The sequence below is a fragment of the Harpia harpyja genome, chromosome 1, assembly GCF_026419915.1.
Source record: "Harpia harpyja isolate bHarHar1 chromosome 1, bHarHar1 primary haplotype, whole genome shotgun sequence".
Lineage (NCBI taxonomy): Eukaryota > Metazoa > Chordata > Aves > Accipitriformes > Accipitridae > Harpia > Harpia harpyja.
Window position 1 is genome coordinate 69034463 of NC_068940.1, and position 18572 is coordinate 69053034.

The following is an 18572-nucleotide window of genomic DNA, read 5'->3' on the forward strand; positions in this document are numbered from 1 at the left end:
ATTTATTTTGTAGTGATTAAGAAGGTAAGTGATAAAGAAGAATTTTTAAAAATATTCTGCAGAAATGGAAATCAGCAGATCGGCAGATGAAAGGGCATCTAGCTACCAGTCAAACCAAAATCAGTACCAGTCTACTTGCTGGCATCACCTTGTACATCTAGGATTGTAAATGGCTAGATTTGATTACCCTCTTTCTCTTTCCAGTATTTTAAGAAAACAAAATGCTTAGGGGGCCTTCCCAGTAGACTAATCAAGTGGATTTCCTTTCTTTTGTAGTAGTATTTTTATATATTGGTCTACCTAATTTCTGCTTCAGGAGTAAAAATTACAGTTTAGGACAATGGAAGCTGCGTGAAGATGAGTAGTGGTGGGTGCTGCTGTTTCAAACTCTCCATCTCCCAAATAAAAAAAACCCCCACGCATAAAAAAGGTAGTGGAGAAGCCATTAGGCAGCTACATCCTTCCTAAGCATATAGAAGAAATGGGAAGAAAAGCAATCCATTCAGTATGAACACAGGAGACAAAACCCAGTTTCTGTGTAAGAGGAGGACTACTGGAAGGGAGAGCTACCTTTATACACCAGTTTATTCCTTTTCAAAACAAAAGTGAGCAACGGGGGGGCAGTTATTATTATTCTTTACCAAACCTTTGCAGTTGTGAGAGCATCTTCCATTTTTTCTGGTTTAGTAGCTTTCCCCATTCCAGCTGAGTAACAGAGTTGGGGAATGGCAGGGGATGGAATCTGTACATGAAGGAAAAGATGGTCACTCCGTGGCTGTGGTTAAGAGCCTCATTTCTGTCTACCACCAAATTTGTTTCATAAAGTATTTGTGCATCCTTTTATTTGGTTGCCAGCCGCCTTCTGTGTCAAAGTCTGGCTGCCTCTGGTGTAGGGGCCCCTAAATGGGCTAGAGGAATCTTTTAAAAGATGATAACTGACTCATGCTGGTCTTCACTTTCAGAAAGCAGGGACTTCAATGTGCCATTGTTTAATTGTAGCAGTTGTAAAAAAGGCGAGCAAAATTCCCATGTCCTTATGCAGTCTTTCTCAGAAATGTAATTAAATGTAATATTCTACTGTTCATGAAAAGTATTCTTACCGTGCCTGATTTGAGGATACTGTATTTCTAAAACAGTGCCTTAATCATAAAATGACATTCTGCATAAAAATCCATCCTGAACTGATAGTTCCCTCATGATCTCTTGTATTTACATTTACTATAATTAATACTTCAGCCAGCTTATTCCTGAGTTCGTTATTATCCTTTCTGTCACAATCTCTGGTATTACTAGATCCTCACAGATATCTCTGTGTATTTTTGAGTTTTCTTTGTTAGTCTTCTTTTCCTAAACTTCATAGGGCAGGCCTGAATAACAGTCCTTCAGAAATAATCTCTTCAAACCCCTAAATTATGTCGATTGCCATCTGCTGTAATGCACTTTTGGTCTCAGCTGTGTCCTTCCTTTACAGTAATATGATTAGTACAAGTGCATACAAGTTTCCAAATGTTGGTCTACCATTACCCCCACCAGGTGCCAGGAAAACGTTACACCCCTCATCCCAATGCCTTTCTCAGGGCTTCAGCATTGCTGTGTTTAAGCCACGGTGTCTTCTCTGCCTTGGCTTTTGATTCAGGTCCTTCATCCAAGGATTTCAAAGCACCTTTCTAGCCTTAATTAGTTACGTTTCGGTGCTTACCTGTCACCACCTCTGTGAGATGACTACAGTAATTATTAATGCTAACAGTTTTATCTGAAGTAATTTATTATAATTCCCTATATTGTTTCCCTGTGACAGGCTTTACAACAGCCTTAATATAACTGGTCTGAAGTTTAGCATCCTAGCTCAGACCTGGGAAGCAGGAAAAACAAAATTTGCTTGAGGAAAACTTATCTGCAATCCCTGTGATTTCATTTACAAACTGACAATACTGTAGCCTTTATTTCAGCAATCTAGCCTGAGGCCTAGCATTGTTGTCTTTTTAAGTACCCTTCTGTTTTCCTTTGTCCAGCTTTACCTTTTCCTTTCTTTTTAGTATTCTACTTTTCCAGATTTTTTGTTTTATTTGTTATTGTTCCATATAGCTGGATGTGGTTTGGAGTGGTTGCTTTATGAAACATTTTTTGCCATCCAGTGACTTCTTCAGTAAGCATGAAAACACTTTTGTTTGTGCACTTACTCATTACAGTACGTCCTGCATAACCACTTTATTTCCTACCACCAACAGTCAAGGAGCAGGATGCACAGGTGAGAGTTGCTTCAGAATAGTTACAGATTGTAAATATTTACATTTTCCTGGATTATACACAGATAACAGGATTTTCCCAGAAACTTTTTTCACTTACTCTCACACTAGGTCCACATCATACTGTTTCATTTAAAGGATATTTGCACTGCCAGAGTATCAAATGGTTTCATACCTGTAAAGTTTATTTGAGACAGCTACTAAAGACGGTGGAATGCCTAATTATGTTGCATCACAAAAGATGCCAGTAAGATACATTGGAGCTTAGGATACTGGTTTTCATGTCAATTATGAGATATTTTAATAATCTTGTCATTAAAATGCTAATAATTTTTAAAATGTTCTTGAAATTTTGAACCCTTGTGTATATGCTTCTTCTGACATACTCTTCTTTCTTCCATTTTACTCCAGTTTAGAACTGGAAATTTTACAAACTTCCTTAACATATTGTAGCTCTTGTACTCTTCCTTTGCCCAACTTGTGTCTTGAGAAAAATGAAGAGCAGGGATAAGCACTGTTCGTGAAACTGCAGGACAGACTGATGATCCAGTTACAGTTGCCAACCTAACACAGATTAAAAAAATGGGAGCATGTCATATAAAGTATGTTTTTCCTCTATGGAGATTTGATCTTCAGTGCTTATTTTTCCAGTACCTGAATCAAATTAATCAATAGATAACAGGAAGGAGAGGGTAGATCTTTGCTTCAGCCATTGCCTCTCATTCTGTCTTCTTTCATTCTGCTTCAATTCAACTGTTTTCATGACATGGAGGAGCAAAGGAACCTGATTGTTTAGGCAGGAACATACTCATATGGTACATCATTTTATTTTGATTAGATTCTCCAAGTCATTCATTTTTAGTGGATTGGCTGTTTGTAAGAAGCTGATGATTAAAACAATCTGCCATTGTATTTCATTCTTGCAGATCTCTAGTTTTCATAATATTAAAAGGGATTACTTATTTAAATATAACTGGTGATATCATCATGTCTACGTAGCGGACTGATGTATATTAAAGAACATGATTCAGAATTTCGGTTGCAAAACAAATGTAACAAGTCTTTAGAAGTGTTCTTATTCTTGCAGAGCGGTGGGAAAGCAGCTAAGGGAGGTGCTGTCCTACCTAAAACCGTTTCTAGAAGACCAGCGATTGAGATTCTGTGCGCTATATTGTTTAATTTTGCTGTATTTCTTCATTTTCAGCTTTCCTGAAATGCAGTACTTCCAGCAAGAAAATGTGAGGAAAATTCTTACAGATGTTCTGTTCTGCTATGCCAGAGAAAATGAGCAGTTACTTTATAAACAGGTAATGAAAATACTGTACAGGTGGCATTCATTGACTCAACATTTTCTATACAGTTTGACAATAACATGGTTCTTTTGTATCTGAAGTTGTATCACAATGCTAAAGTAATCAAAGAGCGGCTTGTCAACTGGATAGTAAGAAAAGTAAGCTCATTGAATAACATATGCTTTTTCCTCATAAGAGAGTCCCTCAAATTGTTTTCTTTAAGGTTGCTAAGTTATCTAACTTCAAATTTCTTTATAAACATCTTTTTCTTCAGTGTTGGTTAAGAAAGAAAATAAAAAGAAGGGCTTTCTCTGCTTAGATAAAGAAAGAAAGTATGCAGCAGGATTAAAAATGGTGCTGAATAAACAAAAACCATAAATAGTGACTTCTGAAATTTAGGCAAAGTTTACTATTTTAAGTTTTATGTAATATTTTAAGTTCTTCCTCAAAATGCTAAAGCCATGCGGTATGTTAGCAAATAGATCCTTTATCTAACCCTGTAGCATCCAAATATAATGCAGCTGACACATGCTCTTGACTGAAGGATAAGGGTGCTACAAATACCACTTTTATAGTGTTACCTAAAGGAGAGCCTGCTCAAACCATTTTTGATAAAATGGTAAAAAGAGCCTTAAAGCTGTACTAACTGTGCATCTATATGAATGCAGGCTAAATTAATTTAACATTTGTTATGAAGGTTTTGAAGTGAGTACAAGCTTGATACTAAATTAATATAGCAAGACCAGTATGCAGAGTATCAACGCAAGTGTATTTTATTTGTTTCTTCAGGCTATTAACTGTAGAGTGAGTAGAGACTGACAAACTAAGGGATACTCTATGTGCGTGGACAAAGGATAAACTGTAGAGCAGCAAACTTTAGGTAGGCAGAAATTTTTTCATGACAAAAATACAGAGGTTCAGTAAATGTGAAGATTTTTATAAGACACTGTATGCTTTCATGCATGGTCTATGACCACCCTGTCCTCAAGCCAGGAAATTAGTGGCGTTTCTCGAAAAAAACGACACATATGAGTTGAAGGAACAGTTACTTCTGAAGAACTGTCTTACAAAATATATCAAAAATCAAATTTATAGTTATCAAACATATGAAATCTCTATCAGCTGGTTATTTCTCATGTTTGACAGACTGTGAGCAAGGAATAGTCTTGCATGAGAACAAGAAAAAATGAGATTAGTGAGCTGTATTTTGAAGGGCACTGCTAAAGAAAACACTTTGGCAGTATTCAGCCTCCCCTTTCTAGTGAATATAGGCCAGAGTACTGATGATGGGAAAATGGAAGAACACATTCCAGCTAATTTAGTCTATCATTTATTGAATAAGAAGTATTATTTTACTCTTTGATATGTCTTAAAAGGACTTAATTACCCTCTGCTCATATTTAAAATCCTCTTGATTCCTTACAAAGAAATAATACCTTTCTGCATAAGGATGGAATATTTAGCCAGATCAAATTTAAAAAAAAAAGCCCTGAGTTTCATCACAAGCTGTTAAAGCTATTATTTTCTACTAGGTGACACCCCGTTTAACATAGACCATATTGTTAATAGTTATGGGATTTTATTGAATTAATGAGACTGTTATCATGTAGTAGAATGTCTTGCTGAGTTAATTGAAACTGCAGAGATTATATAAATGGTATTAATGAACTTTGACTGCCTGATGCCTCAGCTTTAATAAAGACTGCTTGGTGGGCTAAATGAACATAGGCAGATAAAAGAACAGGTTCAATTTTGCGAGCCTACAGGCTGTTGACAAAGAAAACTTCTTTACCTCTGTTTTCAACTGGTGTGCATCAGTAGTGCAGTAATTCCAGGAAGGGGTTGCCACAGGACTAAGGGGAGAGGTGAAGTGCAGAAAATCAAATAAATTTGGATCATGAAAAACTGTTGATTTAATCTCTCTGAAGTGTGTTCAGTATATCACCCAAGTCTCGTGGTGCTGTGCCAAGTCCACAAAATAGCAAATAATTGTGGTTTTCCTCTCTTGTTGTGGACATGTGTCACTTTTATTAGGAGCTTTTCTTTTTTCTTACCTCATTTTAAAAGGGTGGGTTTGTTTGTTTGTTTGTTTAAATTAATGCTCCTGTTAACTTATGAGTAACAATCTTCCTTTTTTGTCCCAATGTCCCTCTCTTTTTAGATAACATTTCTTTCATGTCCATCAGTACCCTTCTCTGAATTAGCTAATAGGAAATAGGGTATGTGGTGGTGACAGGGTATGGTTTTTTCCCTCTTTTAGCAAATGCCTATGTTGCAGTCAATCTTCCTGTCCTACTATTTTTATTGGTTCTGTTTTTACCATTGACTTAAGCCCCACTTCCCATAATTTCCACTACATCAAAGCCTAGCATACTTTCTTGAAAGTAATAGTTACTATTAATTCATCAATAACAGATCACCTCCAAGCTGCTCCTTCTACAGTGACCTGAATACAAAGCCCAAATTAAGGAGTTTGTCTTCATATTCAGTATCCATCATGGGACTGGTCCTGTTGTTCTCTATGAGAATTCCTCTGTCTCATTTGTATGACCACATACAAGAGCTACATTTGCTATTGGAATTATAACACTTGGCCAATAAATGAAAACTTATAATTCTGTCTGTCAGCCTCTGTACAGGACCCAATGTTTCTCTTTCAAAATATTTGGAAAAAGTTATAGATCCTTGACAATTTGCATGCTTATAAATGTAAATAAAGTGTATCTGAAGTTTACAACATTTTATTGAAACTATTACATAGCATCAGCATATAGTCTTACAAGAAGCAATCAATAATGTTTGTTTAATATGCATATATGCATGAAAGTCGTCTTTGTAGTAGGGTTTGTGGTTTTTTGACCAGCGTGAAGTAACATTTTATTTGATGAGGAAAAAGATATTTCTGTCCCTAGTCAAATGGAGTAGAAAGTTGTGAAGCTGTATTACAGATTTTAAAGACAGAATCCTCACTGGGATTGTTGAATTTTTAAATAGCAGCTGTAAATATAAAATCTAAAGAGAATAGTATATTGTACTTAAGGATATGTAAAAATTACTCTTAGCATTCTTCTGTAATACTGGTGCCAAAATTCTGGTCCTAGTTACACTGAAAACAAATAGTGATGATTAAGCTAAATCACTAGGCTAACTGTTGTTCGCTCATGATTTGATTGCCCTTAGAGAAGTCAATACAATTTTGAAATGCATTGATTCACTTTTCATTGTAGAAATGCTATATTTCTGGTTTTCTTTCTAAACCATAGGCTGTATTATGAAATCAATATTTTGTTGTAGCTGGGAAGTGTCATAAAATTATCTGAGCTCTGTCAACTTATTTATTAACACTAAAGAGTTTTAGTAAAGTGCAGCATTGAAAAAATATGTGTATGCATATTACACTGGTGGCTTTTCTTGCCAAGCTAAAAATCTCTAAACATTTGAAGTACTCTTGTAACTGAAAGATCAGAGGTATCTTTTTGAAATCCTGATATTTAATCATCTGTTTGTTTTGGTTTTGTTGTATGTGGGCAGCCACATTACGATTCTACTTTATTATAAAGTTGATAGATTATTATGTTGGAAGAATGTATGATGTGCTTTCATCTTTTATAACTAATTCTTATTTTATGTCCTCTTTCTTTTTCTTCAGCTTACATGTTTACAGCTTAGGTGGTAGTTTTATTAGAGAGTCAAGTTTTTGGCATTTCCATTTCTCTTATTTCATGTTAGTATATCAGGGCGAATAAAAGATTAGACGTGGAGCTGTTAATTAACCGAGGGCTGTGAGTATGTATGAAAGTACAACCCAGGTTATCTACAGTTTATTTAAATATTTTTGCCACTTATATTTGTTGTCTAATCCTGGACCTATCTCCCTGTCTCTCTTACTCCTTTCCCTCTTGGTATGACCATAAGACTCTGAGAAATCTAAAGCTGTCAATTTGTAATCTAACCCACGTTGTTGTGTCTGGGAATTTTACATCAGTTCCTGAAATCTGGTGGCTACATTAGGTTTAATCTTTTTTTTTCCTAACTGAATTTCTATTTAGTCTTCATCTGTCAAAGTAGTCCCTAAAAGTTCAGAAGTAGGAAGAGAAAGAAAACATCCAAACTTCAGTAGTGTCGCTGTCTTTGGCTTTGCCCAGTCAACTGACTGCTATTGCTGCAACCCTACAGTTGAGGTTATAAGTCATCTCAGTCCTGGAGAAATTAAAATTCAATTTCCTAGGATTTCAGTTGATAGCACACAGAGAAATTTCCAAACCTCTTTTTTTTTTCCTTCAGCACTGCTAGGTATTGGAATTTCCTCTACAAACAGATAAGATTCGCTAACATGCATCTGAGCACACTCAAAATAGATAATGATCTAGAGAGGGCTTCCACATCTACATCTCTGCTCAGTTTGGACCACTTAAGGAACACCCTATTATTTCCAATAACAGTTGAAGGTTTTTAGTAGTTAATGGATCTGTTTTATACATATGAAGCTGATAAGCTAACTCACTGATATTGAATACTCCTCAAATGCTACATGGAATATCAACTGATATACCAGCAAAGCAGCAGGGTAGCCGCACAGGCAAGTTTTCCATTGCTCACGTCTGTCCATCACTGAAAGGGCTGGAAAAGCAAGTGGAGAGGCTTCCTAGCTTGGAACTGCAAGCCTAAAAGTAGAACAGCTCCTGTCTGGGTACCCACCATCTGACTACCGACAGCAGCCTGAAATGCCTGTGAGCTTGATGGGCCAGCCCCAGTGCTCTTTCTGCCAACAGGATAGACAAGATGGTCTTCCTGGCACCCCGTCTGCCCAGAGCAGTCACCTGCACTTGGGACTGAGGCTCCACTTGGTGACATAGTTGCAGCTTTGAACGGGAGCACTGCTGGCAGCACACTCTTCCTTCCTCCTACAGCCGGGCAAGGACTTCACCCAGAGCGAGACCCGGCACAGGTAGCCTGGGTGCCTTGCACCAAGCCCCGGCTGTAGTTGGTGGTTTTGGGCTGAGCTCAGGAGTTCCCTCCCCTTGGAGTGATCCCTGTGTCCAGAGGCAGCCAGACAGGTCTCCACCCTTCATCCCACATCCTTTCCACCACCAAAGGGCTCCCCTCACTTTTTTTGTATGGGTGACCCCCAGCCCAACCTGTAGCTTGTGTAGTTCCTACCTGCCGTCCTAGTCTACCACTGGAAGCCCAACTGCCCTGACATAACCAAATTCCCCAGTCATGATATGCCAAATCCTCCTTTTCCCTGATCTAATCTGACGGAAGGGGCTGAATATCTGCTGAAGATGAGGTTTCATTCTGCAGGCTATAGTTTTACCTGCCAGTGTGTAGCTGCTTGCCAACTGGATTGCTTGTTTCCTGAAGCGGTTGCTTCTGCTCCTGATAACAAATTGACAAGCCCCAGGTGAATCAAGGCAAATCAAGACTCCTTTTTTGTTCCTGATGAGCTCCGGGTAAAAACACCAATAACTGGCCTGGGTAGCCCAGCCATGCTTCTAATGCTGGTCCAAGTCCTCAACTATCCACCAGTTTTTTCTGTTCTGATGCCTGCATGTTTCTGTATTTTTTCTGTATCTTAATACAGATTGCATATGTAAGTAATAGTCTGTAATGGAACAGTACCAAGTCTCCTATGCATTGTGTTAGTATAAGTTTATTTTTAATATTGACATAACAAATAAAATGAAAAAAACAAAAACCAAACAACTCATTTGATTTCTCATGTCCATAGGAATCATAGAATCATAGAGTGGTTTGGGTTGGAAGTGCCCTTAAAGATCATCTAGTTCCAACCCCCCTGCCATGGGCAGAGACACCTTCCACTAGCCCAGGTTGCTCAGAGCCCCATCCAACCTGGCCTTGGACACTTCCAGGGATGGGGCAACCACAACCTCTCTGGGCAACCTGTTCCAGTGTCTCACCAGAATTTCCCAGATAGCTGCCCTTTTCTCCTCTGAAGGCTATTGTTATGCTTTTATCTATGGTTTTGGAACATTATCAAATAAAAAATAATTCAAAATTTTGTAATTTGTCCCTATTGCAGATCTTTGTACTGTGGAACTTGATTGTAATTATCGTAAATAAAATTCATATTTATGAATTTAGATCTTGGAGTAAACTGCCAGGTGCAGGGTTGCCTACCATTGCCAATTTGTTGTCTGTTGTGTTCGAAAAAGGGAGAATAACTTGCTTCTGTATATTATAGAAGAATAAACACTTGGATTTAATCAGAATTTAAGATAAAAGCCATTGATTATGAAACCGTTCTGTTAAGAATGTAAATGTTCATGCTTTTAGTTAGTCTGCACCTAATATTGCTGGCTGCCTGATGATATGCATTAGGAACTATTATATGACTGGAAAATCTTACTATACTTTTCCTTCCTTTTATGTTTAGGGTATGCATGAACTTTTAGCTCCCATTGTCTTTATCCTGCATTGTGACCACCAAGCTTTTTCACATGCCAGTGAAGCTGCACAACCAAGGCAAGCATTGTATTTTATTTGTATAGTATTAAAAATCCACTTTCATAAAAAAATAAGTAAGTTGGCTGGACTAGAACTTAGAAACATGTCTTCCTTAATTCTTTGTTTATAATTGATAAATTGATGTCAGAAATTGTTGCATCCTTATGCTTTGATGGGAATGTCCTTATTTCGTCTTCCCTACTACAGCTTCTGAAAGGGGAATTAAAAGTGTAGACATTGGCCCCTTCACAGATAACAGCTGGCAAAAACAGGGGAGACAAGAAACCTAAGGAAAACCTTAATCAAAAAGCTTACATAATTACCTACCGCTTCACCTCATTCTTATTCCCAGAAATGGTTTAGTTTTTGTCATTGCAGGTTGGAGGCAGATTAGAGAACTACAGTCATAGAACAGACATGTTACCAACTCTCTTTTCCTCATATCTTAAAGGAAAAAAAAAATCAATGGAGACAAATTGTTGTGACTGATATTTCTTTCATCACCTGCAATGTTGTAGCTGCAATATCTGACTATCTTTTGACTTGGTAGTAACATTAAGTTTACCTACTGATTCTCTATTTCACTCAAACTGTGTGTGTGTGTATGTGTGCGCGTGTAATCATACACATATGTATAAAATATTACATCACATATGATTGTCTGACAACCAAATTCAGATGCTTTTTTTCTTGCCCTATATGTAAACCTTTTTTAAAAAAAAAAAAATAGTTGCCTTCTTGTATCTCTTGTGATATTTAGGTCATTTCTTTTAATCTGTCTTTTTGCACTCTCTTTTGGAGTTCAGCAGTGAATAAAAGCCAATTTAATTACATGTACTATATAATGTAACCTCTGTTAGCACCCGTCAACGTGATTGTCCAAAGGCAGTTAAGCATAAGGATGGAGATTATTTACAAGTGTGTGTTTTTATTCAAAGTCTGTCCTTAGATATCCTGAAACTACCTAGAAGATGCTCTTCAGTGCTAAGTAACTTAAAATAACCATGTGTTATGCACAGCATTCTGTTCCATCCCCACTGAAAAAGTAGAGCTAAGCAGCAAAGTAGATGGAAAAGGGGTGCTGTCACTGATTAATTACTGTTAAAGTACAATAAAAATACAGGCTATTAAAACAAAATAAATTAATGTTTTGATACTGCATATTTGACCAGTAACCATATTTTTTTTGTTTGGGACAAACAGTGATAGATTGTGCAGCAATCAATTATTCTAGATCAAGCATATTCAAATAATACATTGTGACATTCAGTAATTTGTTATTTGGAATAATTAGATGGTTACTTCATTGTAGTGCAGACAAGGCAGCTAATTTGGTTTTGATCTTTATAAAAAGGAAAGACTTCATTTGTTCAGTGGAGTTGCTCTTTTTAATTAAAAAGGCTAGTTTTCTCATTTGCACTTTATATGAAAGTTGGCTTATAAATACATAATAGTACATGCAGAACACTGACCAAAAATAAACATTCACATTTGGATTGTTCACTGTTGCCTTTTTCAGCGAGGAAATGAAAGTTCTTTTGAATCCTGAATATCTGGAACATGATGCCTAGTAAGTTTTAACAACTTCCTTTACGTTTAGTTTGCTCTTATTCGTAATACATTATTTAACACCAAGTTTCTGGTTTTTTCCCCTTCAGTGCAATGTTCACATGTCTTATGAAAACTGCAGAACATTGGTTTTCAACTTTTGAACATGACAGTCAGAAGGTAAATATTGCTCTAAAATGTTTTTATTGTATTTTTAAGCAAAGGTGATTTTTAATATGATTCAAGTAATTTGAAGCTAATAAGGCATCTTCTCTTAAACAACTTGGTTAAAGCAGGCTCAAGCAAGTTTACATTCTTTAGAGGTTCTTCAGAATTTGGTCATAAGCACGTGTGGAAAGTCTTCCAGGTGAGAGTTTCTATCTGTTGAAAGATCACTTGGTAATCAAAAGCCAAATGTGCAAACACAGATTCACCTATGTATGAGTGATGTTCTTGGGTAGCATTCGAAAGAATGCCTGTCATAGGCACATCTACATGCCCAAAACCTGTGCAAATGTCATGTTAAATAAAAGTATATAGGCAGTGTTTAACTTATTGAGGCTTGAATTGTTTTCAGCTGTTTACAATATAAACAATTTGCTGTGAAACCAAAACTTTAATCATAGCCTGTCCATCAAAGGGCAGCGTGAATCTTCCCCTGACTTCATCACTCCATTTCCTTACTTTATTTCTTCTTGACCTCAGGGTATTCAAACAGAGGGAATGTCTGTGCCCTCAGATCTCCTGTGTAGCTATACAGACACCACTGTATTTAGTATGTTGCTTCTTTGCAGGGACCTTCCAGGGACTATCTAGTCCTTGCCTGTAACTGTTTTTCATGCGTGGCATGAGGGACAATTCCCTCAGTCAATTGCTCAAGATTTCCTTTGAATATTTTTTCCTGTCTCTTTCCCTGTTTACATTTCTGTCCTTTTTTTAATGCTGAAAAATGATTTGTGTAATGGAGTGTATGTAGAAGGCTCTAGCAAAACATAGCTGTGTTACAGGTATTGCCAAGACTTTCAGTGCATTATATCCTAAAAGAGTTGTCCTCCAAACTTAGTTCCAGCTTGATTCACTTCAGCATTTTTCACATAGACCGTGGGGTGGGTATCTAGAGTTAACAAAAAATTAGTAAGAATTTGGTCGGGTTTGGATGTCCACATGTGTGCACCAAAACCTATATTTGCAAACTGTCATTAGGGAGCACTAGTTTGAGAGGTGGTTTTTCTTGTCTGTTGAGGGAAAAGGTGTTCACCCAAGACTCACTTAAAAGCTTCTATTTTCTTTAAATGTTTAAATGTATCTGTGTATATATTTTATTAGACATGGAGCACTGGCATCTTGGCCTAAGCTATCTACAGTTATAAATTACTATTTGGATTTGGGTTTTTACATAATTCTCAGTAACTAAGGATAAAACATATGAGATACAAATTTTATGAACTTATTACATAGTCACTTTTATTCCAACAACAAAGCTGTGAGACATGTTTCTCTGAGTGTAGCTTTTCAGAATTCAGTATATTCAAATGCATTTGAATGTTCCAATTTCTGTGACAGAGGTGGTAAAGTCTGAGGTTGAATTTTATTCTGGGAAATAACTAGGTCTGCTTACAGATTTGCAGTGCTTGGGTAGAAGGTGAAAGTTTACATTGCCCTTTCCAGTCCTTTCGTGGCATAAAAAATTAACAATGCAAAGCGCATGGATTAATATCTAGTTGTTTGTTCTTGTTCTTTGCAAACATGTATAATCTTTAATAATCCTTTCTTGTACGTATGCCTTTTACAGTCATGACTTTGAGGGTAAGCTACATAATAAAGTCTGAATCTTCACAAAGGAAGCAATGAAAGCATGTGCTCTGAGAGACATGTTACATTTTATAGCCTCTAACAGTTGGTTCCATTACTCCCAATTGCCATTAGAGGAGCTTCTCCAGCTACTCCATTCCCTAGTGGTTAATGAGAGAAATCTGTCCACGGTTTATACTTGTACTATGTCCTAGCCTCTCTTTACTGCTGTAGCATTTGTTTCCTAAATGCATGAATATATAAATTATATTAGTATTGACTGCCAGCCATTCCAGTTCGTGTTGTGGTAGGTAATGTTTTGTGGCAGGATTTGGTGACTCTGTTCCCAATGCTTGATCTGAATTTTTCAGCTGCATTTCACTGGTATCCACATTTAAACTGTTCTTAGAGGTGAATCTGATGCTCTCCTGTAAACAGTATAGCACATCTCTGAGCCATCCCTCTTTTTGTCTTTTTATTGTGAACTGCATCCCTTTGGGATTGATCACTTATATTTCCTGTTAGCAGTAGATGACTAAACCTGTGCACTTAATTTTCTTCCAAGACTTAGAAGCTCACAAAAAGAAAACGGGTGGTTTTTGTCATCTGGCAACTTAATATATAGTGAGTATGGGCAGGGGCACAGTATCATGTTGTCCACTTGGCTTCTGTGCTTTAGGCACAGGCACTGTGAGTCATTTCTAGTTAAACATTTTGGCGGCGTAGTTGTATTAGTTTATTTGAGCATCTTTCTGTTTGGGCTCTTTCTTTCACACCAGCTGATGTGATATTTTGGAGCAATTTCAACTGACTAAATGTATTGTCATTTTCTCAACCAAATTTTGTGAAAGGAGACAACAGACCTATCACATGCACTCTAGTCATCCACTGAGCTTCTTGGTGGAGTGCACCAAATCGGGAGGCATGGACAGTCAAGGCATTGATTATTGATTGCAACTGCTGTCCCCACAGATTCTGTCATGCTTTGAAGATTTCTGTTAATGGGGTGTATTTCTGAGATGCTGATGAGCCGCATTTTGATGGATACCATTTACTTATGCTTTTAAAAATGGCAAGCCAGCATATATTATTTGATGCACTTAACCATGTTGATAGTCAGTCAGTCTGACAGCAATGTGTCAGTGCTGCATTATGCCAAGGTGCACAAATGCTGTAAGTGACAAATAACTCCAGTTTTGGCACTCCTCCGTAAGAGGAAGCTTGCATTAGTTTTGATATTTAGAATCTCTTGACACTTGAGCCAGTGTTTAAGGGTCTAATTTTGTAAAGATGGCTTTAAACCCACAGACAACTAATGATATAAAGGCTAATCTGAGTAACTAGCTAGTCTTCTCGTATTACAAGTTCAAATAAGTAGAAAGGTTCTACTATTGAGATTTCTATACAAGAATCTATGCCTATAATCAAGGAAAGTTTAAAAATACAGAACTTTTGAGTCGTCAGAGTTATAAGTGCATGCAGTGGTCAAGCTGAAGTTAAAGTCACCTTGAATGAACAAGAATACAGTTCATACCCCAGATGTGTGCCAACTGATGCACCATGCACAGTCTACGAATACAGAGAGTTACAGACTGTTATGGTTAGTTTCAAAGATAAATTGATATGTACATGAAAAAAATTACTATAGACTGGCATTTAACATTAAGGCAATGTTATCATATCATACCGTACTTTAGGAGTGGTTTTATGTATAGATTAGAAGGAGATTAGTGGATACCCTTTTTCAGTATTTTGCATTCTAGCACGTGACCAAGAAAACAATGAAATGGGTCCGAAACAACAATAGGAAATAGCCATACAATGGAGAAACAAAAATCAGGATAAAAAGAAGGCTGCCCAAAGAAGTTAATGGAAAATTAGAAAAGGAGGTAGGAGAAATATCCTTTCTCAACATACCTGCAGCTGTGAAGAACTTTAGTGTTTAAGTAAGCAGCGACATTGCTTATTAGCCCCTAAGATGCTAGGTGTTTATTTTAAATTTCTGTTTGGTAGAACAGAAAAGATTTTGAATGAAAGGATGCCATTTCAGTGAACTTTATTTGACAGTCTGAGGGAGCTTTTGTCAAGTGATTTGCTAGGGCATCTTAAATGAATATGTCTTGGTACCACAAAAGCATGGCAAAACCCCTGCACTGTAATAGATCAGTCCCTTTGCTGCAATTGCCATAGCAAAGCAACAATTAAGCAGATTTTAAGGTACAATTTATAATCAATCAGTTCTTTAAATAGAAACATTTTACCTGAAATCACTGCTCGGCATCATACCATATTTTCTGCAGTACAGAAGTGGAATAATTAAGAAAAAATATTTCAAGCAAAGGAGATCAGCATAAAAAATAGGCTTTTTGGTAGAAATTATTAAGTTTTTGCTGCCCACTTGAATGTTAAACCATGTTGTAAATGACTGAAAAATGTGGGTATTTCTCTTCCTTCCTCTTAAAATGCTCATACAGAGAGAATGGGGTTGAAGAGGGACTATAACCATAGGAAACAACCTTGGGGATAGTTTATACAACAAAAAAATCCTTTCTTTGTTATTGAACGTTAAAAATAATGTGCTTTTCACTGTATTGAACCAAGTCAATTTGTCTTTCAACAGTTTAAGCTGTAATGAAGTCTTCTGAAATTATTTACCCTTTGACCTTGATAATGCTTCTCTATCAATATACTGAGCAAAAGGGTAGAAAAAACAATATCTTCTAAAATGAAGCTTTCAGGTCAGAGAGCCATAATGACAGATTGCAACAAAGTCATTGCAAAATCTTCTCTTCTTACTGTTCCAATTTTTCCTCTTTATAACTTTAACATTGTTCCTGACAGCTTAATTCTCCATTTCCCTTTCCCCAATCTTTCTCTTGATAGGTTTGACTTGTTCTTTTTTATTTCTCATCCTCCTTTTTACATGTTTCCTATTCAGTGCGGTTCATTACCTGCTGCATTTCTTTCTAGCATTCTGTGTCTTTTTCAATAATACTTCACTCTTTTGCAGGAAGAAGAAATTTAAAGCGTTATCAGGTTCAAGGACGCTAATACTCCAGTAGTTTTTTTCCTCTGTGTTCACTCAGTGTGTGTCACGTTCTAGATCATGACATAGTTTGCACAACCTTTAGGTCCAACCAACTACCTTCTAACCATCAAGTTCATCTCACTGTTCTATTTCTTTTTTGTTTTAAAAGTTTTCTGATGCTTTATCAAAGTTGTGTAGATTTTGAGGTACAGCCACCAGATTTTCTGAGCAAGGGAAGCCTGTTTAGAAAGGATTGTTCAAAAATAAGTTATTTCCTATTTGGTATGCAATTTATTGTCCTCTGAGGGCGTATATTCTCTACTAAGTTACCATTCTGCTTTGCTCTGGAATGACTCAGCCTGCTGATATTAAAGCTAAAATAAAGCTGTCAACATTTTGTCAGAGCGTGAAAAGTAAAGCACACATGTAAAAATTGACGTGCAGAACGAGGGGATGAACCTTGGCACGCCTGGGAAGGGGAATCCCACAATACCTGCCACAGAAGTGGATGCTTGACATTCCTCTTTTGCTGGAAAAGAAATGAATTATTAATATTTTTATGTTTCTTTGGAAGCCAATGATTACAACAAAGCAAATCTCTTGTAGACAATTGCTTTAGACAATAAGGCTTTATGGGATGTTCTTTTCTTTCCCCTGTTTTCTGTGTCCACAGGAGAAAGATGTGATGATTACACCTATGCCATTTGCAAGGCCACAGGACTTAGGCCCATCTATTGCTATTGTAGCAAAGGTAAACCAAATTCAGGATCATCTGCTGAAGAAACATGATATTGAGCTGTACATGCATCTGAACCGACTGGAAATTGCTCCACAGATTTATGGACTGTAAGTGTTTGCAAAGCATTATTTAATTTAATTTCTTCTATTTTTATTTTGGTCTCTTCTGTCAGGTGGCTGGAGATAGGACAAGAGGAAATGGCCTCAAGTTGAGGCAAGGGAGATTTAGGTTAGATATTAGGAAAAATTTTTTTACTGAGAGGGTTGTCAAACATTGGAATGGGCTGCCCAGGGAAGTGGTTGAGTCACCATCCCTGGAGATATTCAAAAAGCGAGTGGACAGGGTACTCCAGGACATGGTTTAGGGGGCATGGATGATGGTTGGACTCGATGATCTTGAAGGTCTTTTCCAACCGAAATGATTCTATGATTCTATGATTCTATTTCATTATATTAGGACATTTTTTTCCTTAAATTTGGGGTTAGAGGAATGGGGCTAAAAAGAAGTACTGCTTATCTCTTAGAACTTACTCAGTTGGCAGCATTACAGTAAATGACACCCCACTGTTGTATTTGTGGCAGTGGCATTTCCAGTGCAGATAAAGTCCATTCAGCTACATATTAGAGAACTTGACGAAGTCTCCCAGTGCAGTGATGAAGTACGTACTGAATCGAGTGCCTATTCTACCTGTGGTTTTCCTATAAGAAGGAATGGGATAATAGGACACAAAGAAGCAGGAAAGGGGAAAATTATTATCACTGAATGGTTTATTTACTTAATTTTATCACCAGTTCAGTATCAGTGAACTTCCCTCTATTGCAATAACAGGGTTTTGGATACTGGTAATTCAGGTGTGGTGGGGCATGTTAAAAGTTAAGGCATGGAGATAATAAAGTGTCTGTATGCGGAGTCAGCCCAGGTGGTCTGTTTTCCATTAAGCTGGCTCAGATCCGTTCAGCTGGTTGTATTGTGTGCCTCCGTTCCAGGGGGGCTTCTCAGGCCAGGTACGACTTTGGATGTGGCCTTGTCCACGTGTGCAATGCACAGCATTGCATCCAAAGCAGTTATGTCTGCTATAGTCAGTCTGGGTCAATACAGGGCGGGCAACTTGGATGAGCCATGAGTAACTGTGAATTGACTGTGGTTTTGAGGAAGAATTTTGCCTTCATTGTTTGGAATTCTAGACATTTGATTCATTTTGATCATTCCTTAAAGAAATGGCAAGCTGTATGTGCAGTTGCAGTGGCAGAAAAATGACACTTTCGATTTTTTTTTACTTTTTGCAGTGATGGTGTGAATTTCCAAATGTGATGATTGTGAATTACATTTAACAGCTCAATAGAAAGTGTAGAAAGGGAGGGAGGAGGGGACTCTGTAAATGTCAGGCCATAACTGCAATACTTAAGATTAAAGTCTAATTTGATGTTACAGTAAAATGGAAAAATGCTGAGACATCGTAT

The 18572-nt window shown here is 37.2% G+C and overlaps 1 protein-coding gene across 3 annotated transcripts in view; it reads left to right on the forward strand.

Annotated features, from left to right (window-relative positions):
- Nucleotides 1-18572, forward strand: part of TBC1D5 (TBC1 domain family member 5) — a 328358-nt gene that overhangs the window by 183888 nt on the left and 125898 nt on the right. For all 3 annotated transcript variants that reach the window (XM_052798675.1, XM_052798656.1, XM_052798664.1), the window contains 5 exons: nt 3451-3553; nt 9936-10024; nt 11526-11576; nt 11665-11734; nt 17047-17219. In XM_052798675.1, coding sequence (XP_052654635.1) covers nt 3451-3553; nt 9936-10024; nt 11526-11576; nt 11665-11734; nt 17047-17219 — 486 coding nt within the window. The remainder of the gene's footprint in view (nt 1-3450; nt 3554-9935; nt 10025-11525; nt 11577-11664; nt 11735-17046; nt 17220-18572) is intronic.